This window comes from Musca autumnalis, unplaced genomic scaffold (assembly GCF_047663935.1).
Source record: "Musca autumnalis isolate F117 unplaced genomic scaffold, ASM4766393v1 scaffold_1, whole genome shotgun sequence".
In the NCBI taxonomy this organism is placed as follows: Eukaryota; Metazoa; Arthropoda; class Insecta; order Diptera; family Muscidae; genus Musca; species Musca autumnalis.
This window is the reverse complement of record NW_027411644.1, coordinates 142,579,659-142,604,834: the sequence shown is the minus strand read 5'-3', so window position 1 is coordinate 142,604,834 and position 25,176 is coordinate 142,579,659. Positions and strand designations below refer to the sequence as shown.

Below are 25,176 nucleotides of genomic sequence, written 5' to 3'. Positions count from 1 at the left end.
CACAGCAACATATGGATGATGGTGTGACGTCATTGACATGACCATCCATATGTTCGCATGTGTGTGTGTTTCTATGTTTTTGATATTATTTTGTTTTGAGTCGTTCTCTTAATTGATCATTGAGCCTTTGTTATGTTTTTTGTTAACCGCAATCCTTTTCTCCTCATATTCTACTGCATTGATTGTCACTCAAACAGGTTTTTTGTTGGAACAAAACCGTTAGAAATTTGCAATGCAGTAGAATTCTGTGGTTTATTATTGTCGCCCCTTTTTTTAATAAATTGAGTTCGTGAGGGATAAAGACTGCGTATTTTTATTAGAAATAAACGCTCGCTACGTGTGCTACTAAATACCCACATATACACATACATATAAGTTTATGAAGGTGTTTTTATTTGGTTGGTGGGGATTGGTGGCTCACAGGGATTTGTTAAATTCGCTATCCCTCCCAGGAGAAACTCAGGTCGCAGCCAGCGACAAACTTTATTTCGCATTTCTTGTTGCGATTACTAACAATTTTGGAAAAAATTTATTGTGCAATCTGGAGCGAACTTTGTCAAAAATTTTATTTGGAAAAATTTGTGTACCATTGCTGTTTTGATAATTTGTGTGGCCCGTCGTTAATAATTGGAAAATTGTTTGCTGTTTCGAGAAAGAATTGGTGTTTCAAGAAACAAGTGTGCCGTTTTGCAATTTGTGGCTCTTTTGGATTTTAAAGTTTGTTGTGCTGAAATTTTAAAAAAATAATTCTGTGGCCATTTTGGAGTGAAATTTGCTGAAATTTTTGGTGACAATTGGAGCCATTTGTGTGAATTTGCTGCCATTTTCAAAAATTGTTGTTTACCGCCGTAAAACTTGGAGAAAATTTGTGTGAACAATTTTTGCGACATTTTTTATTTTTTGAAATCTGTGCTGCCTTTGATTGGTTTGTGTGTGTGCTGTAAAGATGATGCCGAGATCGCCACCAAATACAACAAAAACAAATGCGAGTTGTACTAAAAGTGTTTCAGTTGGTGCCTCCACTTCAGCCGGGGGGTCAAATATGCCTACCACTGCTGGAGCTTCTAGTACAACAACAACAGGTGTTATCACGCAGCCGATTACAACAGCAGCAATGCAAAGTGTTTCCCAAGTAGAGATGGAAAGTTTAAGGAAACAAATTGACGTATTGCAGCTACAACTGGCGAATTCGCAGCGCGCACTGAAAGCTGCATCAATACCAAGTTCAACACAAGTGGTTACTGGTAATATTTTAAGTGAGTATGGTGGTGGTTCCTGCAGTGTCCAGTCTGAAGTAGACATAAATCGCCAAAGTGTCACACCACAATCTTACGTAACCAGTGATCAGCCTACAGTCTCCCGTCATAGTCAGCTGCCACCTCTGCAACCTGCTCCGTCGTCCGTTGCCCAACCGTCGCTGCCAGCTTCTCTGCCTGCATCTCAGTCGCCCTTGACGCAGCCGTTTAATGCAGTTCAACAGCCGCCATATTATAACAACTTTTTGATGCCGCCATTGCCAAAAAAGTTGTATGACTTGCCAAATTTTAGTGGTGTCCCTGAAGACTGGCCAATGTTCTCAACAGCGTTTGAACATTCAACGGCAGCGTACCAATATAATAATTTTGAAAATTGTTTGCGACTGCAGAAAGCGTTGAAGGGTGATGCCAGAGAATGTGTGAAGTCGTTGCTCATACATCCCGACAATGTGAACACAGTGATGGAGCAACTGAAATTCCAATATGGCCGACCTGAATTGTTGATACGAGGGCAGTTGAAGCAGGTGAGGGAAATTCCGTCCATTAGCGAAAATGCCGTGGAGAAGTTGGTGCCATTTGCAATTAAAGTACAAAATCTTGCCGCCTTTTTGGAAACAGCAAATGGTCATCAACATTTATCAAACCCTACACTAATGGATGAGTTAATTCAAAAGTTGCCCATGAGTAAGAGGTTGGAATGGGCTCAGTATTCATCGAATTTGGAATCGTGGCCTACAGTTTTGGATTTTAACAATTGGTTGAAAGGTGTTGCCAATTTGATCCGGAGTGTTCAGCTTACAACAACAAGTCGTCCAACTGGTGAAATAAAGAAAAAAGTAGTTCTATATGCATCTGATGAGCAAGATAAAGAAGAAGAGTGCCGAATATGCCGAGGACAACACAATTTGTTTGATTGTAAGAAATTCCATTCCATGTCAGTGCCGAATAGATGGAATGAAGTGAAGAAGTTAAGGTTATGTTTTTCTTGTTTTGGTAGTGGACATTCTACTAGAAATTGCCGCCGTAGAAAAGAATGTCATGTAAATGGTTGCCAAAGAAAACATAACAAATTGCTGCATGACAAATCAAAAGATGTTGGTGAAAATAATTCAAATAGTGTTGTTGCCCGGAATGATCAAGATGCCGAACCAGTGTTGAGTTGTGTTTCCAGTATTTGTGAGAAATCAAACTTGTTGTTCCGAGTGCTGCCGGTGAAACTTTATGGTCCGAACTGTGTTGTTGAAACGTTTGCCTTGTTGGATGAAGGTTCGTCGGTGACAATGATAGACAGTTCCTTGGTGAGGCAACTTGGACTTAGTGGCCGTCAAAGCAAGTTGAATTTAAGCTGGTATGGTGGTAAGTCGTCTCAAGAAAGTGCAATTGTGGTTGATCTTCATGTGAGTGGAACTTCTAAGAAGAGGAAGTATGCTTTGAAAAATGTGTATGTGTGTGAAATTGCCCACTCAAAGTTTCAACATGAAGTCAAATAAGCATTATGAGGTGCCAGTGAAGCCATACAGGAACGTGACGCCTAAGATGCTCATCGGCCTTGATCATTGTCATTTGGGGTTGCCAGATGAAGTTGTGCCATTAGAAGAAGGTGGACCTTATGCAGCAAATACACCCCTAGGATGGGTAGTTTTTGGTCAGGTGTGTGGAAGACCGCCTACATCCCACACATGTTTGCTGACAGCTCAGCCAGAGCAAAATTTATATGATTTGGTGTCAAGTTACTTCGAAACAGAAAATTTTGGTGTGAAGGCCCTGCCGACAATAGAGGCTAAGGATGATGTTCGTGCTAGACAGTTGCTCAAGGATTTTACGATAAAGGTTGCCGGAAGATTTCAATCCAGACTACTATGGCGTGATGAAAATGTAGTCCTGCCGGATAGCTATTCCATGGCCTTTAATCGACTTGTTGGAATTGAGCGGAAAATGAAGAAGAATCCTGATTTTGGTGCCGACTATAAAAGAATCATTCAAGATTATGTCAACAAAGGGTATGTACGAAAGTTAACATCATCCGAAATATCTATTTGTAGCCCGAGAACTTGGTATCTGCCACATTTTGGAGTGTTGAATCCCCTGAAGCCTGGGAAACTTCGCCTCGTGTTTGATGCTGCCGCCAAAGTCGAAGGAGTTTCTCTAAATTCGAAATTATTGAAGGGCCCTCAACAGTATAGACCACTGCCTGCCGTCTTGTTTAATTTTCGAATGGGGAAAGTCGCTGTCTGCGCAGATATCAAAGAGATGTTTCACCAAATTATTATTGCCGAAGAAGATAGGTGTTCTCAAAGATTTCTTTGGCGTGAAAATGAATGTTGCCCCCCAGATGTTTATGAGATGACTGTAATGACGTTTGGAGCCGCTTGCTCGCCTTGTATTGCCCAGTATGTGAAAGGGACCAATGCCCTAGAATTTCGTGATCGTTACCCCAGAGCAGTGAAGGCAATTATCGACAACCATTATATTGATGATTTTGTCGACAGCTTCGAAACTTCAGCGAAAGCCATAGAGATATCGATGCAAGTGCGTGAAATACATAAGTCAGCCGGTTTCGAATTGCGCAATTTCACATCGAATTCAAAAGAGGTTGTCGTGGCTCTGGAGGGTAATTTGGGAAGAAATTTCAACTTCTGTGATGATTTAGCCGATGTTCAGTTTTCCACAGAAAAGATTCTAGGCATGTATTGGAATCCTGGTGACGACGCATTTAAGTTTGAGCTGAAATTCCATCGAGTCAAACCAGACATCATCAGTGGAGAAAGGTGTCCGACAAAAAGAGAATTATTGAGTGTTGTTATGTCGGTATACGATCCCTTGGGCTTATTAAGTCACTTCATGGTAACTGCTAAATTGTTATTGAGAGAAGTCTGGAGATACGATATTCGGTGGGACGAAGATATCCCAAATGAACTGTTTGACATATGGAATAATTGGCGTGATGAGTTGAAGAATGTGGCCCAAGTGAGTGTTCCTAGATACTACTTTAGAATTGGATTGCCTGAAACAGTCGAGTTGCACATTTTCGTCGATGCCAGCGAAGACGCATTTGGTGCCGTGTCGTATTGGAGGTCTATAAAGTCAGATGGTGAGATTGAAGTCTCGTTTATTACCTCAAAAATCAAATGTGCTCCGTTGAAATCAATGTCTATTCCCAGACTTGAACTTCAAGCTGCCGTATTGGGAACTCGTTTGCTGTGCACCATCGAGAAGGAACATTCGGTCAAGGTTTCCCGACGAATTTGCTGGAGTGATTCTTCAACTGTCATCAATTGGATAAATTCTGACAACAGAAGATATAAGCCGTTTGTCGCCCATAGAATCACAGAGATTTTGGATTCCACACGTCCTACTGATTGGAAATGGTTGCCCACTAATTTAAATGTTGCCGATGAAACAACAAGAGCGAAAAGAAATATGGATTTCTCTTTTAATTCTCGCTGGTACCAAGGTCCACAATTTTTGCATCAGCCAGATGATGATTGGCCCGAAATGATTTCAACCCCCAATGATGAGCCGCCTGAAGAAGAGCTTCGTTCGAAATTTGTTTTAACGGTCAGTACAAATGTTGTTATTGATTTTAATCGTTTCTCTTCTTTTCTCAGGATAAAACGTACAATGGGTTATGTCCTGAGATTTGTCGAACGATATTTGAAGAAGAAAATTGGAGACGGAGAAACTTGTCTAACAGTCGCGGAATTGAAGGATGCCGAAACTGTTCTTTGCCGCCTATCTCAACGCGAAAGTTTCGAATTCGAATTAGACATTTTAAAGTCTGGTGGTTCCATTCCGAAAAGCAGCGAGTTGTACACGCTGTCGCCCTATATTGATGAGAATAATTTGATGCGAGTATATGGACGTATTGATGCTGCCAGTTATTTGCCTATTGAAACCAGACGCCCCATTAAATCGCCAAAGCATCGCCTAGCCGAACTTATTGTTGTCCATGAGCATAAACTTATGAAACACCAAAATTTTGAAGCCACTATTGCCGCCATAAGAAGACGTTATTGGATTCCTCGACTTCGAAAACTATTAAAAAGCTGTATCTCCAAATGTAATGTCTGCAGGTTACGCAGTGTCTCTCCAATGCCGCCATTTATGGGTTCCCTGCCTAGCGACAGATTAACTCCAAATGTCCGTCCATTTGCCTATACCGGGCTAGATTATTTTGGCCCAATTACCATCACCATTGGTCGACGTCATGAAAAACGATGGGTGGCTCTATTTACATGTTTGACGATAAGAGCCATACATTTGGAGATTGCCTTTGATCTGTCAACCGATGCCTGCATTTTAGCTATACGCAATTTTATAAATCGCAGAGGAACCCCCATAAGAATACGGAGTGACAATGGCAAGAATTTTGTTGGAGCAGACCAAGAAGCCAAGAGATTTGAAGAAGTTTTCGATGTGGTCCGAGTGAAGGATGAGTTGTCTACAAAGGGCATTGACTGGCAGTTCAATTGCCCATATAATCCATCAGAAGGAGGCATTTGGGAACGGATGGTTCAATGTGTCAAAAAGGTATTGCGTGTAACGTTGAAGGAAGTCGCCCCCAGAGAGTACACGTTACATAGTTTTCTCATTGAAGCGGAAAATATAGTCAATTCACGCCCTTTAACCCATCTGCCTGTTGGTCCCGATGAAGAAGAACCATTAACGCCGAATCATTTTTTGTTGGGCCATCCAAATAAGCCAGAAACTCCAGCCGGAACAATTGTCGACAAACCAGCTGTGTTGAAGAAACAGTGGCGTATCTCACGACAGCTTCGTGACCACTTTTGGAAAAGGTGGATCGCCGAATATTTGCCCACAATGACAAGAAGAGCTAAATGGTGCCAGTACACAAAGCCCGTAGCCCCAGGTGACTTGGTATTGATTTGTGATCCTGATGTCTCTCGTCGTGAATGGAGAAGAGGTCGAGTGCAAGAGGTTTATAAAGGCAAAGATGGTGTAGTCCGACAAGCTGACATTGCTACATCGACTGGAGTCTTGAAGCGCCCCGTCTCAAAACTTGCCGTCTTAGATGTTGAATAGTGAATCGGGTCGATTCACGGGGGCGGGGATGTCGCTGCCGCTCATATGTTTTATTTTTGTTTACATTTTTGTTGATCTCAGTTTCACACAGCAACATATGGATGATGGTGTGACGTCATTGACATGACCATCCATATGTTCGCATGTGTGTGTGTTTCTATGTTTTTGATATTATTTTGTTTTGAGTCGTTCTCTTAATTGATCATTGAGCCTTTGTTATGTTTTTTGTTAACCGCAATCCTTTTCTCCTCATATTCTACTGCATTGATTGTCACTCAAACAGGTTTTTTGTTGGAACAAAACCGTTAGAAATTTGCAATGCAGTAGAATTCTGTGGTTTATTATTGTCGCCCCTTTTTTTAATAAATTGAGTTCGTGAGGGATAAAGACTGCGTATTTTTATTAGAAATAAACGCTCGCTACGTGTGCTACTAAATACCCACATATACACATACATATAAGTTTATGAAGGTGTTTTTATTTGGTTGGTGGGGATTGGTGGCTCACAGGGATTTGTTAAATTCGCTATCCCTCCCAGGAGAAACTCAGGTCGCAGCCAGCGACACTCCTCCCGAAACCACACTGTGCATCATTCAGCAAACTGTTCTCCTGCAAATAAGAAGTTATCTGTGCCTTCATGGCATGTTCAACAACCTTGGAGCAGGTGGGCAGTATAGAAATAGTATATATATATATATATATTTTAGCCAATTTCCAGCCTACAAGAAAAACATATGTGGTTAATATAGTGTTCACCAAATGAAGGAAATGCGAACAATCACAATCTTCAAAAATCTAAGAGAATACCCGCCCAAACCTGGCGTATTGGATTTAATCGCAACAAACGCGCTTTCCAGTTCTGTAAAATCCACGCACCGAAAATAGAAACCTTTTTCACTGAAGGCAGCACCACTCAAGTCACTTAAGGCGCTCTGGCCAACAAGCTGGTTCTGAGCAAAATTAAAATTCAAGTGATCAACACTTCCCGTAAGCTCGTAAGATTTGTCTAAAGAGAAATTATTGGATTTAAGAGCACTTCACAACTCCTTACTACTCCGTAGACCTTCAAACAACGAAGAATGTGCTAACAACCGGCTTCCTGACCACAGACTTCGCCTTATTCCTTGCTTTGCAAAAACTCTTCCAATACGCTCCAATCTTTGTACGCAAATATTTTCTGGACTTCAAATCCCTAATCGAGTTGTAATAGGATATCTCAGGTGCTCTATTCCAATCATTATCAGTATTACTGAATAATTTCCTCCGTTTGACTGGAAACTCTGAAAGTAACATACTAAGACACGCATTAAAACAAATCCATTGGTAATCAACATTGCTCGACAAATCAAGCACAATCGGGGAAAGATATATATGGGGGCCATATCCAAATCTGAACCGTTTTTGGTGAAGATCGGTAAAACTACTAAGGGGTCTATTAAAATATCACACATCAAATTTGAAGGTTATTCGATACAAATTTACAGAGTTATAACAAAATCGGGAAAATATATATGGGGGCTATATCCAAATCTGAACCGATATTGACCATCATAAGTACTTGTACAAAAATTCATCAACCTACCACCACCTGATTAAGGATACACCCGTATATCTTGCTATGCCAAGGATTCTTTAAATAATCAGGTGTAATGCCCAACAGAGCTTGCTTTTTTCATTCAACAAATTTATTTTTGGAAGCGTGCTGTCTCCTTTACCAAATGATTACACATGCAAGTAACTTGCAGACAGTTGTGTATACATATTATAGTCGAAACTTCATTTTTTCGAACTGACACTTGCATGTGTAAACGTTCGGAAAAAAATTGAAGTTACTTTCAAAGCACTTACATTGATTACTGACAAGGAAATTTTGTCGGCAGTGAGGTTGTTAGTTCCCAGCTAACAATTTTTTCCGAGGGCTCTGATATCAGATTTTTTCTGAGATTTTCTGAATATTTGTTAGAATTGTGGCCGATTTCTCTAATATTTTCTCAGAAATTTTACCGATTTTCTATAAGTTTATTTTTAGAATCTCTGCACATTTTCTAAAGAATCTTAAGAATCGTCATTCCGAATTCGTTCCGATTTCTAATGGAATTTCTAAGTCAATTTTTTTCGTTTGATGTCGAAGAACAAAATGGCCGGTCATAAAATTCGCATATACAATTTTAAAATTTTTTTAATATAAATGCTACATATAATTATTCAAGCTAGTGTTGATAGCTTCAACAAATATGGAGAAGTATACTTGTTCTACTGTTAATCATAAAATGATAACAACAGGCAAAATCATTAGAAAGTTTGAACTTAGAATCTTCCATAAATAGCACATTGAAAGAAAATTGTCTCTGAGTGCGGTTTGTTCTGTACAGTACGACACGTGGCGTCAGCATCAGAATTGTATCCGATTTTTTCAGAAAATATAATAATACAATGATATCCATATTATCATTATCCCTTCGAAAATAGCGAATATATCAACAAGGCAATTTTTAAAACGTCGGAAGGCTGTTTTCTCTTGTAGTATGGACATCCGTTCCACACATTGCTCACATGTCGACACGATTTGAGTTTAGTAATGCGTTTAACTTGTGTCCACTTTAGGGTTTTTGCAAAACTTTCGGGACATACAGTTACTCCCAGCTTATTTGATGCATGTACAACTTATTATGAAAAGTTGCAATATTTCGTCTTGTTTTGAACCGAGAGTGAGTGAAAGGGTATGCTTATGGATGAAACATACATATATCGGAATATGTTAAAAATTCTACATCCTTGGGAAATTAAAATCGAAAGATTCGTACTACTCCAAAAATCCTACTCACAACTTAAATAATGCACTGCAAGAACCAGGTATATAGGAGTGATTGGAATGGAAGATATGGTCAAATTTTGACCAAAAATGGCGTTGGCCACACTTTTAAGGTGAAATTACGATATATTCGTCCAGTGCGAATTAATTTGACCGCGAAATTCCATCATGTGTTAGCGCAGCTTCGGTGAAAAGGGAAAATTATATAATTTGGCAATATTTGTATGAAAAACATCAATGATAAATTGAGGGGCTCTTTAATTTATGTAGTTACCCAGCAAAATTTATTTGAAGTTGTTCCTTGTGAAGTAGTGATTGAATAGCTTTTTTTGAAGCAGTCCACGCAGAGTCATGAAAAATGCAGTCCGTTCTTCACATTTTGACAATGTCCGATTTGAATCTATTTCATAAATTTTTCACATTTTAGACATTTCAAAATTTTGCAAAAAAAAAAAAACTTAAAAAGACAAAGAACTTAATTTGTTTCTTGTTAATTATAATAACAGCAATATGTTTGCATCCATAAAAAGTAATTTGTATACAAAAAATAATAAAAGTGATTTCGAACTACATCTTTGTTTGTAGCCAAAGAAGTAGTTGAATCATATGTTGTTGTGATTTATTCACTACAAAGAACTAATGCAAAATGTGTGCTTAAGAAGTAAATTAGACAGTATCCTCACTGCACCATGCACTTGTAAAAATCATGACTTCTTTCACGTAAAAAGATGTAGTCCGGAATCACTTGCACTCATGATTTAACTACTTCTTTGGCTACAAACATTTTGCTGGGTAGATATCTAATCAAATCAAGTAAAGAAACCCCGATAAATAAATGGCTGAAAATCGGGATAGTAACAACCTAAAATAATATCTTAAGTCGCAGGAATGCGCGAGCTCATGAAACAAATCCAAAATGAATGAGATCTTTGGACAATGATATCTTCAGTTATGGTTGCGAAATGGATGCAAAATTCAGATTATATTGTACTCATAAACGTTAACTTGCGAAATTCGAAATTTGATGTTGGTACTTCTTATAATAGGCCTGTGGTAAATCCCAAAAGTACCAAAACGGTAAACTTTGTTTTCTGACGAGAATTAAAGCAAAGACAATTTCTCTTGAGAGACTTTTTATATTAAAATTGCTGATATTTATTAATATTGTTGTTGTTTAAGTACAACAGACAATTCCTGATATGGAGAAGTCCCCAACACAGGTATTAGTGCGCAAAATATGACAAGCGTTGTTACACGTTGTCAATAAGATATTATCACGGTGTTGATCCTAACCCTCACCGGACGTTGTGAAGTTCTGGATACATTAACACTGTTGGGAAGTTCCACAAACTGATCCAGATTTTCATTTTATTGAACATATATGGTATACGCGAATGACAAATATAAAAACTCGCGATATTTCACATCCCCCAGACCTCAACAGTGCACTTCTTGAAGTGTGGGGTCATATGGACTATTATAGACCTATTCGTAGCTATACTATTAAGTGCTTATATCAGGCTTAATTGCTATTTTGGTTAAAAACTGAGACCCCGTGAAGTTCTAAATATGATTAATTTAATAAAATGTGGCATTATTTATTATTAAGGACTAATGTAAATAGGGTGCATTATTTAAGCTGTGAGTAGGATTTTTGGGGTAGGTAGTATCAATCTTTTACTTTTCATTTCCCAAGGGGTAGATATTTTAACATATTCCAATACATGTAAGCATGCCTTTTACAAAATATCAGTTTATTTCACTCTCAGTTGAGCCGAAATACCTATTGCAACTTTACTTAATAAATTGTACCTGAATCCAATAAGCTGGGAGTAACTGTATATCTCGGGAAGTAGGGTAAGTAGTGCACCTAATGTCGGCATGTACCAGTAGTCGACACCTTTTGAATTTGAACTCAAATAACTGAAAATTAAGAAAACAAAATAGGAAAATAATCTTAAAAATGCTTTAACAATATTGTCAGCTAACTTTACATAAAAATTTCATTGAGCTAGGACCAATTTTTATATCGAATTTAAGTTTTTGTCAGTGAAGGGTTTTCACCACAACCGAAAATTCATGTTTCTTAAGAAAAAAATTGTCGAGATATTAACCTTATAAGCTCTGTAATTATATTAAAATGAAGAAATTTTCCACAACATTTTGTTAAAAGAACACTTTAGAAAAAGAAATTTTTAAAAAATATTTATAACTGTGCAATTTTTGCTGATGCCGACTTTAGGGACAAAAAAAATATAAAATTTGCCTGAAGTCGGCATGGGGTTATAAACATTGGTTTTTATCGATTACTTTTAGCTAAAAATTATAAAAAAATACTAAACAAATAATTTAAAGGCTAATTAATTTGTTTCAATTTGAAAGGAACTTTAGCGATTTCAAGCAATATCAGCCTATTTGTACGAACTAGGGTAAGTGCACCTAATGTCGGCATGTACCAGTAGTCGGCACCTTTTGAATTTGAAGTCAAATAACTGAAAATTAAGAAAACAAAATAGGAAAATAATCTTAAAAATGCTTCAACAATATTTTCAGCTAACTTTATATAAAATTTCATTGAGCTAGGACCAATTTTTATATCGAAATTTAAGTTTTTGTCAGTGAAGGGTTTTCACTACAACCGAAAATGCATGTTTCTTAAGAAAAAAATTGTGGAGATGTTAACCTTATAAGCTCTGTAATTATATTAAAATGAAGAAATGTTCCACAACATTTTTGTTGTATAGGTAGAGAACAGTTAAAAGAACACTTTAGGAAAAGAAATTTTTAAAAAATATTTATAATTGTGCAATTTTTGCTGATGCCGACTTTAGGGACAAAAAAATATAAACTTTGCCTGAAGTCGGCATGGGGTTGTAAACATTGGTTTTTATCGATTACTTTTATCTAGAAATTATAGAAAATACTAAATAAATACTTTAAAGGCTAATTAATAAGAAATTGTTTCAATTTGAAAGGAACTTTAGTCATGATTTGAAGTACGTACGTTGTGGGGTGCCGACAACTGGGTAATAGATGCCGACTATTGGTACGAACTAATTCTTTTAAACAATATGTTTAAATTTCCTTATTTTTTGAAGTAAAATCAATAGAAATGTATATAATAAACTAGAAACGTCTAAATAACTAATCCTTAAGCTATTGTTCTTTCAAATATTTAAGAAAAATATAAAGTATACATTTGTTCTTTGTTTAAATATAACATGCCGACTACTGGATCATATCATGCCGACTATTGGGTAATGGTGCCGACTACTGGTGAAAAAGCATTATTTCACTAAAATTGTAATTTTTGCATGTTGAACAGAAATAATCAAAAAAATTGTTTACATATTCTAAAACTACACAAAATAACGAATCATAACAACTTAAATTCAATTTGATTGGACATTTAGACTCGGAATTACATACGGCTAAAGATGCGATAATCCTTAAAGTGCCGACTACTGGTGCACTTACCCTAATTTATTTAAACAATATGTTTAAATTTCCTTGTTTTTTGAAGTAAAATCAGTAGAAATGTATACAAATAAACTAGAAATGTATAAGTAAATAGGCTTAAGCTATAGTTCTTTCAAATATTTAAGAAAAAATATAAAGTATGCATTTTTTCTTTATTTAAATTTAACATGCTGACTACTGGATCATATCATGCCGACTATTGGGTAATGGTGCCGACTTCTGGTGAAAAAACATTATTTCACTAAAATTTTAATTTTTGCATGTTGAACAGAAATAATCAAAAAAAATGTTTATATGTATCATCTAAAATTACACAAAATAACGAATCATAACTTAAATTCAATTCGATTGGACATTTAGACTCGGAATTACATACGGCTGAAGATACGAGAATCCTTAAAGTGCCGACTACTGGTGCACTTGCCCTATACATCGTTGGAATCAGGATTGAAAGAGCTATCTGTTGTGTGGCGGGTTTCCCTTTTTAACGATATAATTTTTGTATTGCTGAGGTCCAAAGTTCCCGCGATTTGGGGTAAGTACCGATTTTTTAATATATTTACATCCGACTATAAGCGCGGTTATATATAATTATATAGAATTACCTGCTGCATGTACCACTAAACCAATGGTAGCTGTTATATTCTTATCGGTTGAATTCCTGTTAATGTTCCGTTTCTGTGAAATCTGGTCCACCAGCATCATAAACACAAATCCCAAAACTAATGATAGACCAATTTTACCGGAATGGTCAGGCATTTTATGCGAGTGAGCATTGTCTTCGCCTTTATCTGCAGCTTTCATCGCAGTAACAAACTCATCTTCCAAATTCATGTACAAGGACCTGATTCCCTCCGGAATTATTACTGATAAGGCAGTGCCGACGAGTAGTCCAGCTCCAAAAACAGTCACCAATTTCAATTTTTCCTTAAAAAAGTTACTTGTTTCAAAAATTGTTTGTTATAAAATTTGTTCCATACTTCACTCAGTTTCATCACCAAAGGTATGTTACCAGCGAAATAAGAGCCAATAAGCATCACTAAACACAATATTAATAAAACGAAAGTTTCGTCCGTCATTTTTGAAAAATAAACTATTCTATTCCTAATAAATATATCTACATATGTTGAAAAATGTGCATCATTTATTGTTTAAGTTGGGTAATGAAACCCTCAAAACAGTATACGTGGATATTTCAACGAAATAAACTTCATGGACGGCATGAAATATCTTGTTTACTATGGGCGCAGACATGGTACAATTAGAAAGGTAGATGCATCGGCGAAATGCTACAACAAAGCAACTTTTTTTGTAATGTAAACTGTCAAAATTCTCGCCAAATGGTCTCTTTTTGTCTCTTTTTATCGCTTGTGTTTGTCTATAAAGTGCAGACATGCTATCTCTTTCTTACCGAATCATATGGTTTTTGGTTTTGATTTTTCATGGCGAATTCCTAGTTTTTTGACGTTTTAAATTCGATCAGCTGGGCTGAGGCATCTACCTTTGTAATTGTACCATGGGCGTAGAGATGGAAACGAGTGGATGTCAGTCGGCGGCGCGCCGCCGCCACTTATTTTTGAGCATTCAGCCATGGCAGAACTACCAGGTAGTGGTATCACACCAGCTGATCGAATATGAAAAGTCAAATCCCTTTATAAAAAATATTTTTGTTGTAATTTCCCCAACAACATAAAGAAAGTTTTGACATAACATATTCAAAATTTTACGATGCCACTACCTGAGTAATTGTGCCATGCATTCAGCCAAGAGATGGCAAGCTATCGATACCTCCATGGCCGCCCAATTACAGGGTCCTCCAGAAAGCGAATTCAAAGAAAAACAAAGATTTTAAATGTCAAAATTCATAAACAGAGGCGAAAAAATTTTTGAGGCGAATTTCTTTTCTGTCAATTCAGGTAGATACATAAGGTCTGTACGATAACCCAAAAGTTTGTACAAATTTGTAAAAACTTTTACAAAATGCTGTTCGATAACAAACTTGTAAAGTAAATGAGAGCGAATTTGGAGAGAATTTTGGAGAGTTTTGGAGACTTTTGTTACTGAGAACTTACAAGATCTTGCAAGCAAAATTTTCCTTGTAAGAATTTGCAAGTTTGATCTGCTGATTTAAATTCGTATGTTTTGTGGCGGACTTTGCAATTCTTGGCAAAAACATTAACAAACGTTTGGTTATTAAAATAATTGCAATATAAAAAAGAGAAGAGATAACTAAATAAATTATGGAAAACGACTTATTTTGTAAAATATGTAACTTTTTTTGTAGTTTGTGATGACTGTTTGTTTTTTGAGGTATCAAATCCCTGCAAAAAGCGGCGCATCCATGGAGTAGGAGGAACACTATGTGGACGGCCAGCCGTTAATTTATGATATGGAAAGATAATTATTTTTGTAGCAATGGATAATCAAATAATTTTCGTAAACAACCTTCGATTGTTAACTTAAGGCCATGTTTATATTATAGCCTTTTGCAGGGTTAACCTTCTTAATGAGGATTTATTTGACGTATACGCAAAGGAATTGACATTTGAAACACAGTGGTTTGTTAAATCCGATTATATATAAACGTACTATAAATCTTATCCGCAAAACTTCTTGTTTGTCAAATCAGCTGACTTCTTGCAAGTGATTGCAAATTGTTGTTCGATAACATTCTGCAAATTTGTAGCTTCGAGAGCAGAGCTGGCAAAAAATCGATGCCACTATCGATTGTTATTTAAAAATTCAATATCGATAGATAGTTTTACGTATCGATATTATCGGAATAAAAACCCCTAACCTGAAATTCATTGAAATAAATAGAAATTTCGCTACTTTTCGGTTATGTGTGTGTGAGAAAGTAAGCCCCTAGTCACACGTACACATTTTTCGGTAAAGTAAAATGTATTTTTTTTTATTTTTTATAAAATAAAAGCAATTGTTTATTCTCCCTCACATTTCTGTGAACTACTCGTGCAATCGATATTTTAAAACATTATATCGAAAATATCTAATGTTGGGAATATCGATGGTTTGCCAGCTCTAGTGTATATTGCTTTAAAGTTTTAAGAACACTCGAAAGATAAAATTTAAACAGACAGAAAGCTTTAGCTAAGCTTTATAATTAAACCATGGTTGGATGTGTTCTCGGCTTCACATACAACATTTTCCTCCAATAACGTCGATAGAAAAATCAATCAATAGTAGGCCTGTTCGATAACTTCATGAGTAAAAAGTATTTGCAAGTTTTTGCAAATACTTCTCATTTCTCTTTTACTGAACAAGTTTGTTATCGAACAGCATTTTGAAAAAGTTTGTACAAATTTTGTAACTTTTGAGTTATCGTACAGACCATGGTGGAATAAGAAGGTGTTACATCAAATCATGTCAAACGTCAAATTTGCTCACAATAATGCAACGTGTTTTTAAATGATTTCACTCATATGACGCAGGACTCAGAGGCCATATTGTACGCAGACGACTGCTTAGTTTTTGCCCACGATATTTCACCCTCACGGGCAATGGATAAAGCTGCTGCAAATCTTAGAATAATCCATAATTTGGTCTGTTCCAGAACTGCAAGAATCTACTAATTTTTACTATTTTTTCCGATAACATAAAGGGACAATTGTTATCGTAGTAAAAAATAGTAGCTTCTTGCAGGCTCTGGAACAAAGCAATTATTATAAAACCTGGGGAATTCAAATAAATGCCGCCAAATCTAAAGCAATGTGCATCAGAAATGCTTCAGGGAAATGCCCAAAAAAGGTAATCCCGGAAAGTAAATCACTGAAATTAGTGCTAGATGGTGTAGATATTCCATTCTCCAACAATATCAAGTACCTGGGCTTACAATTTTATTACTTACTGAAATTTAACTACCACGCACGTTACACACTTGAAAGGCGAGGAACGTTGCTGCATCTTTCACATATCTATTTAACAGCCGCACCTTCCACAAAAAACAAACTTCTTTTAGCTGTGTTCCTTTACTTACCTGAGGTTACCATTTTTGCCATTTGTTACCATTTTTAACCTGCAAAGCGTTCCTTAACCCCGAAAAGTGGCAAAACTGGAAGCAATTTTTAAGAGAGTGGAGAGAGAGCGAAAATGGCTTTCTCTTCTACCACAGACTACCAGCAAAATTTCTGCAGGTAAAAAATGGCAGAACTGATTTTTCGACTTTTGAGTCGAACGCTGACAAAACTAAATGAAAAACTGTGAAATAAAAGACGAAAATTGATTTTTGTATGTTTCTTTTTGACATTGCTGCCACATCTACCATTTTTCCGTTCCTATACTTTTCTGGTAAAAATGTTCATGAGAGAGCAATTTTGAAATTTTTCTCTTTTACCACCCTAACCATTAAAAAAGTAAAGGAACAAAGCTTTTATATAGGGTGACTATCAGATCTCTCTTAGTCTACGGATTTCCAATCTGGTTCACTATATCTCCTATAGTAGCTAAAGATTTGAAAATTTTTGAACGCAAGTTTGTCAACAAACACTACGTAAACAGAGTTAAAAAAATACTCCACCAATTGCATTTACGAGTCGGCTGAAGTTCAGCCCTTTTACTCTTATGTATTGCACCACATGAAGAAGTTTGCTGACAAACTGGAATTTCACGAAAACGATCTTATGAAAGATATATACAATTCAGAAAAGTTTATCTCTTGGTCGGATTCAGCATACCTTGTTACATTCTCGCTTGTGCGGCACTGTGGTGGAGGGTCCAACTAACTCAGGGGAGCTGCTCTCAAGGCGGTTCCAACCCTGAAACCATCAGCCTAAGGGAATGCACAATAAAAGGGAGTGAACACAGAGACATACACAAAAACAAACAACAAACACAAAATACCCCGTGACAAAGGTGCTTGATGACATTTGCACCCACTCATAGCCCGCCCAACCTTGACCCTTCAATCCTTTGTTTTCATATCTTTCAGAAAGGCCCCGTTTCCCACACACACCTACTTCACAATTTACCTTTTGTTATCCCCCCTTTACAAAACAATTAGCACATCATATTCTTTTACATTTAAACATAGGAAATATTTATTATAAAGTCTTTCATACTTAAATCTAACAAACAAACATTAATTTGAAAAACTAACACCAATTATATAACTTCCTCTTTCTTTTGAGTCAATACTCAGATCACCTTCCTTACGTTTATATTAGTTACCTTTCGAGGCCAACCAGGGCCGACAAATATTACTCTTAGACCTGCCTAAAAGAGCTCTGTTAGCGGTTTCTTGGGACTTATTCAAATGTTGACTCCCATAAAAAAAAAACAATTAAATATCTCTCGAATAAACGCTAAAAAAGGGCAACCCTACACTCACTTTTAAAACTTGGCGTTAACTTTCCTCACAATTAAATAGTCTTTTTAAAATTTTAATATCTTGACAACATTTAGGACAACACAACTTAACCTAGTTTTTGTTAGTTTTCAATAATTATATTTTTTTCTTTGTTTAGTATTTTTTTGTTGTACTTAGCAAAATTTTCTCATAGTTGATTTCTTTTCTCTTTTACAGGTGCATGGCCGTTGCTTTTGGGTGCATTACTCGCAAATTCAAAAGAAACATCAGTCGTTTGACACTCATCAAGCGGCTATATATTGGCATGGTCATCAATTCAATAAGTCAAGCGTTTTGTGAAATGACATCTTCCGCTCTTCGATTAAAATTTTTGCCTCGCTTTTTCTCATCAATAATTAAATGCTGACCCCCTCCTTGATAACAGCTGAGGAGGTCAGTGAACGTCTGGCTTTTACAGTTTGGCGTACACTTCAAATAAAATAAAACACAAAATGCAACTATAGAATTACAGACGCTACACAATTTGTCATTAACACTTACGAATATTAATAACGCCCAGAACATAAATAAAAAGTAGACTTCAATGTCTTCAAACAAAGCAAAATTATTGTTGTTTCAATGGGTTTTTGGTTGGTTGTTTTTTTTTTTTTTAGTTTATTGATCTCAACGGCTACTTATATCACCTTTACGGTTTATATTACCGGCACCACTTTGTAAAAGAAGCTTTCTTTGCCGACTTCTGTGCTTTTATATGGAGGAAAACGACGCTGAATTTCCCTCTTTTTCTTTGTTTTCCCATTTTCTTACATTTATTGGCCTTTGTTGGTCATTTTCAACTATAAAGCCCTATATGAGGCCGGGTTGTATTTCTTAGGTTGCGTTACTTGTTCACTAACCTATGAATGATTGCTACTGGCAACGCTATTTTCTCAATCACCAGTGCTACCAGCAAACTGTATCCGGTTTATTTCTTTATTGTCGGCTGGTGCATTCAGGTTATTAATGCTGTCATCCAAAAAGTTAAAAAAACATTAAAAAATATAAATTTCTATTGAGGCCCGCAACAACCTATCTCCCATAGGAATCATCAATGAAGTAATCGACTATGGATTAGATCATTATTCCATGCCTCAATTTTACCAACGAACAGAACCTGGAAAAAACAGAGGCTGATTTTAAATACATATATAAAAATATGTACTATATTCAATCTTATCGTACCTTTTAACTATTCAAAACAAACGTTCAATACCTGAACATTCGCTTTATCAAATAATTATCTGTGATATTTTCATTTATTTTGTTTATTTAATTTTAAACACTCTGTGTCACTGTAATAACAGATTCTTATTGATTAGTTCTAAGCATGGCGGAATAAGAAGGTGTTACATCGATAACAACCTAGCAAAAAGTTTGCATCCGCGGATGCAGTTAAATCACTAGAACAATTGCCTCTGGAGTACATCTTTTCCTATGAATTCACCTATGAATTTTACAAGAGAGCGCGCAGCTAGGATGCACTCCATTTTGCTTCCACGGCACACAGCTAGGACGCACTCCATTTTCGATTCAAATCACAGCATTTGATGTAGTGTTTTGGATTGAATTTAAATGCAGTCTAAAGATGTTATAAAATGCAAGCCATTGCAAATATCCCAAAATAAATAAAATACATTGTTTATTCGTGTAAAACAAGATTATTAACTTTATTACATTAACGCAAATTATAAAAACTCTCCATTAAATTTGATCGTAACTAAGTTTACTTCATCTACTCTGCTTTTTATGACATCGAAATTGATATTGCTTCATCATCCAAATGGTTTTTCATTTTTCGTCCTACTTCAGTTCAGATTTCCAAAAAAATTCCAACTCCACTTTTTTTTGATTGTTTGAGTGGAGTATTTCCCCATTGGCTCAACTTCATTTATTACCCTCTATTACAGAGAGTAATGTTTTTCAGAACGAACTGACAGTGTTGCAAAATTTTACTGATCGCTACCAATATCATGATTTCATCCCGGCGAAGGGAATTATCAATTGGCTTCTCAGTTTTTGAAATGATGCCTTTTTTAGCGAAAAAACGAACTCTTTAAGTGTCTAGTATTCCCATATGAATGAGAATCACACTCACTTTTCGGCTTTTCCAAAGAAACACCAAAATCAAAATATTTTGCAACATGTCAGCACGTATCAACTAAGAATTCTTCGAATTCTGTGAGTTGAAAAGAACACCAACACAGTTGCCTGTGAGGTTGTTTATTGGATTTTTGTTTTTTGTTAACAAAGCTCCAATTCGCCCGTGCCTCGGCTGTTTTTTGTTTGTTTTGTTTTTTTGTTGAAGTTCAATCTCATTTTCGATTGTTTGAGTGGAGTATGCCCCCATTGGCTCAACTTCATTTATTACCCTCTATTACAGAGAGTAATGTTTTTCAAAACGAACTGTCAGTGTTGCAAAATTTTACTGATCGCTACCAATAACATGATTTCATCCCGGCGAAGGAAATTATCAATTGGCTTCTCAGTTTTTGAAATGATGCCTTTTTTTAGCGAAAAACCGAACTCTTTAAGTGTCTAGTATTCCCATATGAATGAGAATCACACTCACTTTTCGGCTTTTCCAAAGAAACACCAAAATCAAAATATTTTGCAACATGTCAGCACGTATCAACTAAGAATTCTTCGAATTCTGTGAGTTGAAAAGAACACCAACACAGTTGCCTGTGAGGTTGTTTATTGGAATTTTGTTTTTTTGTTTTTAACAAAGCTCCAATTCGCCCGTTCCTCGGCTGTTTTTTGTTTGTTTTGTTTTTTGTTGAAGTTCAATCTCATTTTCGATTGTTTGAGTGGAGTATTCCCCCATTGGCTCAACTTCATTTATTACCCTCTATTACAGAGAGTAATGTTTTTCAAAACGAACTGACAGTGTTGCAAAATTTTACTGATCGCTACCAATATCATGATTTCATCCCGGCGAAGGGAATTATCAATTGGCTTCTCAGTTTTTGAAATTATGCCTTTTTTAGCGAAAAACCGAACTCTTTAAGTGTCTAGTATTCCCATATGAATGAGAATCACACTCACTTTTCGGCTTTTCCAAAGAAACACCAAAATCAAAATATTTTGCAACATGTCAGCACGTATCAACTAAGAATTCTTCGAATTCTGTGAGTTGAAAAGAACACCAACACAGTTGCCTGTGAGGTTGTTTATTGGAATTTTGTTTTTTTGTTTTTAACAAAGCTCCAATTCGCCCGTGCCTCGGCTGTTTTTTGTTTGTTTTGTTTTTTGTTGAAGTTCAATCTCATTTTCGATTGTTTGAGTGGAGTATTCCCCCATTGGCTCAACTTCATTTATTACCCTCTATTACAGAGAGTAATGTTTTTCAAAACGAACTGACAGTGTTGCAAAATTTTACTGATCGCTACTAATATCATGATTTCATCCCGGCGAAGGGAATTATCAATTGGCTTCTCAGTTTTTGAAATGATGCCTTTTTTAGCGAAAAACCGAACTCTTTAAGTGTCTAGTATTCCCATATGAATGAGAATCACACTCACTTTTCGGCTTTTCCAAAGAAACACCAAAATCAAAATATTTTGCAACATGTCAGCACGTATCAACTAAGAATTCTTCGAATTCTGTGAGTTGAAAAGAACACCAACACAGTTGCCTGTGAGGTTGTTTATTGGAATTTTGTTTTTTTGTTTTTAACAAAGCTCCAATTCGCCCATGCCTCGGCTGTTTTTTGTTTGTTTTGTTTTTTGTTGAAGTTCAATCTCATTTTCGATTGTTTGAGTGGAGTATTCCCCCATTGGTAGCGATCAGTAAAATTTTGCAACACTGTCAGTTCGTTTTGAAAAACATTATAGGCCGTTTATATATAACAAGGTTAACCCAGTGGGTCTGGGTTTCAAATGTCATTTCCATTGTATATACTTCAAACAAATCCTCATAAAGAAGGTTAACCCTGCAAAAAACTATAATATAAACGCCGTATTACTCTCTGTAATAGAGGGTAATAAATGAAGTTGAGCCAATGGGGGAATACTCCACTCAAACAATCGAAAATGAGATTGAACTTCAACAAAAAACAAAACAAATTCCAACTCCACTTCAAAAATAATTTGCGTCTCGTGAATTACAGCAATGCTCATAACTTTAGTTTGTATTTCTTTATTTTTTATAAAACAAATTCTTAGAATTTTAACACTCTTTCTTGTGTTCAGAAAAAAGACTGCGACTGTAGGGATCAAAAAATTGGCTTGGTTGGCTAGGGATCTTTAGGCGAGTGATTCCAAAATGTATCGAGCGCAGTGCATTTTCATAACTCCGTGTGGACTGTATCGAAAGATGTATTGAAATCATAACTCTGCATTGCACTACTTCCAAACTTTTTTGCTGGGAATAATCGGGCCATTTACCACTCCAAACGTCAAAATAACGCATTACTGTGAATTGCTTGTTTACCTTATGTATGTAATTTTATTCACAATAATGCTTTTTGACAACTAATGCGATAATCAGCTGTTTTTGCCGTTGTAACTTTTGGTGTGTTCCTTTACTTTTGAAAATGGTAAAACCGGCAAAAGTGGTAAAAGTTGTAAACTGCTCCCATATGACTAGCATGGTGTCTGAAGTAAAGGAACGCTTTTCGAGTAAAAAGTGGTAAAACTTCAAGATTCTTGCACGTAAAGGAACAGAGCTTTTATTATTGTACCATGGTTCTAAGTGTTATCTAGTTTTAAGTTGTTTATAAACAGACAAGAATGCTCTGTTCGTTACAGTAAAGGCCGGGAGCAAGCCTTTTCTCTCATTCATTTTCTCCTTATGTTGTATATCAGCTGTCATTTACATGCACGTACCCAGCAACAATGTTTGGAAGTAGTGTAATGCAGAGTTATGATTTCAATACATCTTTCGATGCCATCCACACGGAGTTACGAAAATGCACTCCGCTCGATATATTTTGGAAGCACTCGCTTAAAGATCCCTAGCCAAGCAAGCCAATTTTTTGATCCCTAAAGTCGCAGTCTTTTTTTCTGAACACAAGAAAGAGTGTCTAAAATTAAAAGAATTTTTTTTTAAAAAAAAATAAAGATATACAAACTGAAGATACGAACATTGCTGTAATTCACGAGACGCAAATTATTTTTGAAGTGGAGTTAGATTTTTTTGAAATCTGAACTAGAGTTGGAGGAAAAATGAAAAACCATTTGGAAGATGAAGCAATATCAGTTGCGGTGTCACAAAAAGCAGAGCAAGTAAACTCAGTTATGATCAAATTTAATGGAGAGTTTTTATAATTTGTATTAGTGTAATAAAGTTTATATTCTTGTTTACACGAATAAGCAACGTATTTTATTTATTTTGGGATATTTGCAATGGCTTGCATTTTATAGCATCTTTAGACTGAATTCAATCCAAAACACTACATCAAAGGCTGTGATTTGGATCGAAAATGGAGTGCATCCTAGCTGTGTGCTGTGGAAGCAAAATGGAGTGCATCCTACCTGCGCGCTCTCTTGTAAAATTCATAGGAAAAGATGTACTCCAGCGGCAATTGTTCTAGTGATTTAACTGCTTCCGCGGATGCAAACTTTTTGCTGGGTCGCGCCTTACTCTTATGTTACACGCTGAAACTTTCATACGAAACTTTCCCATTATTTTGGCGTTCTTAGGTCGAGTTCCCCATTACAGTAATTTCATAAAATTACTTTTGTATGGAACTCGATCTATGAACGCCAAAATAATGGGAAAGTTTCGTATGAAAGTTTTAGCGTGTAACATAAGAGTTACTTACCACTGTGGTTAGAATAAGACTTAATAGCCCGTTTAGACTAGTCATTTTAAATCGACTCGATTTCTAAATCCAACTTTCAAATCCTAGTTGTTTAGACTAGTCTAAAATGATATAAGATGCCAGTCAGCTGATTTTTGTTTACGTATACATACGCGAATTTGCAAAAACAATTGCTTGAAAATTAAAAATGGAATGGAATAATGCAAAAAATAATCTGACAAATTGCTATTAAATATGTTGTTTACAATTTATATTAAATTAAAGCTACATCCATTTTATTTTTATTTAATATTTTTTCTATTTTACCGCTTCTGTTTGGCTTTGTGTGTTTGTGTTTACAGTTATTTGAAAAATGTAAATAATAGGGTTATGACTTGTTTACAACCTCACATCCCTGTGTCATATTTTGATGAGCTTTTGCATAAGATCAGATAAAATCTTAATTACAAGGTGATTCGATAGAAAAAAGCTCACGCACAAAAAGCTTTTAAAGTTTTTATAGACGAGCTTTTTTGGAAAAAAAATTTGGAGTCACTTTAAGCACATAAATAAAATCAAAACAAAAGCCACAGGACATATCCAGAATGACATAAGCTTTTGTTTCTCACCAATTTTATCGTAATATTATTACATATATATCATTTTATATCATATATATGTAGCTTTATTCCATGTCATGATGAAATAATAAGGTGGCGTAAAATGACCAGATGATTGGTTTCAATCTGTCAATTTTTTTTTTGTTATTGTGAATAAATTGTATGAAAACGTAAACAAACGTTTTGACATATTGAAGAATTTTTAGCAAAAACAGAGTTGTATTTGTGCTACTTACGTGACCTGTTAAATAGATCTTGTTCCATGTATAACATAAATTGAAAGTGCTTTGTGCGGGACCTTTTTCAATATTAAAATGGAATAAAAATTATGTTGGTTATTAATAGGCAAAATGTAATTTATGGGTGCAACAGGAAAAAAATTTTGGAACAAATTTTTAATAGGCAAAAGTTCATTCACTCTCGCTACAGGAAATCATTTTTGATAAAAAAAGTCAAAAAGTCATAACCCTAGTAAATAAACGACACATGAACATAGTTGCCAATTTTGGTACAGACTGCAATAGTTGCATTTTTAGGAGCAAAAAGCAGTGTTGTATATCAAAATATTTCGATTTAACATTTGATTTAAAACAAATCCAAGTTTTGAGTTGATTTAATTTTGTATGGTAAATCAGGGTGGATTTCGGTGGATTAAGCACTTAAATCGAGATAATGCCCTTAATCATCGTATAAGGGTATAGTCTAAACGGGCTATAATAGTTCTTAATGTATATCATACCAATGTTATCAATTCACTGTATTATAAAAGAAAGAAGTCTCGAATAAATCTACTACTACTACTATGCATTACTGTGAATTGCTTGTTTACATTTTATATGTGATTTTATTCACGCATTTTG

At 35.8% G+C, this 25,176-nt stretch overlaps 1 protein-coding gene and 1 long non-coding RNA gene across 4 annotated transcripts in view; one reads left to right on the top strand and one right to left on the bottom strand.

Moving 5' to 3' along the window:
• Positions 1–13,837, bottom strand: part of Zip102B (Zinc/iron regulated transporter-related protein 102B) — a 67,033-nt gene extending 53,196 nt beyond the window's left edge. Inside the window, exons 1-3 of one of the 2 annotated variants that reach the window (XM_073956277.1) lie at positions 13,572–13,837; positions 13,197–13,518; positions 8,710–11,034 (exon numbers count right to left, since the gene is read on the bottom strand). In XM_073956277.1, the coding sequence (XP_073812378.1) occupies positions 11,027–11,034; positions 13,197–13,518; positions 13,572–13,670 (429 nt within the window). In that variant the 5' untranslated portion in view covers positions 13,671–13,837 and the 3' untranslated portion in view covers positions 8,710–11,026. Of the gene's footprint in view, positions 1–8,709; positions 11,035–13,196; positions 13,519–13,571 lie in introns of those variants that run through there. The other variant, XM_073956266.1, reaches the window with a different exon arrangement.
• The window catches only part of LOC141387119 (uncharacterized), a 93,520-nt gene extending 75,002 nt beyond the window's left edge, over positions 1–18,518 (top strand). The window contains exons 5-6 of one of the 2 annotated variants that reach the window (XR_012408484.1): positions 12,863–13,126; positions 18,131–18,518. This is a non-coding gene — a long non-coding RNA (uncharacterized lncRNA). The remainder of the gene's footprint in view (positions 1–12,862; positions 13,127–18,130) is intronic. The other variant, XR_012408487.1, reaches the window with a different exon arrangement.
• Positions 18,519–25,176: the final 6,658 nt, after the last annotated feature.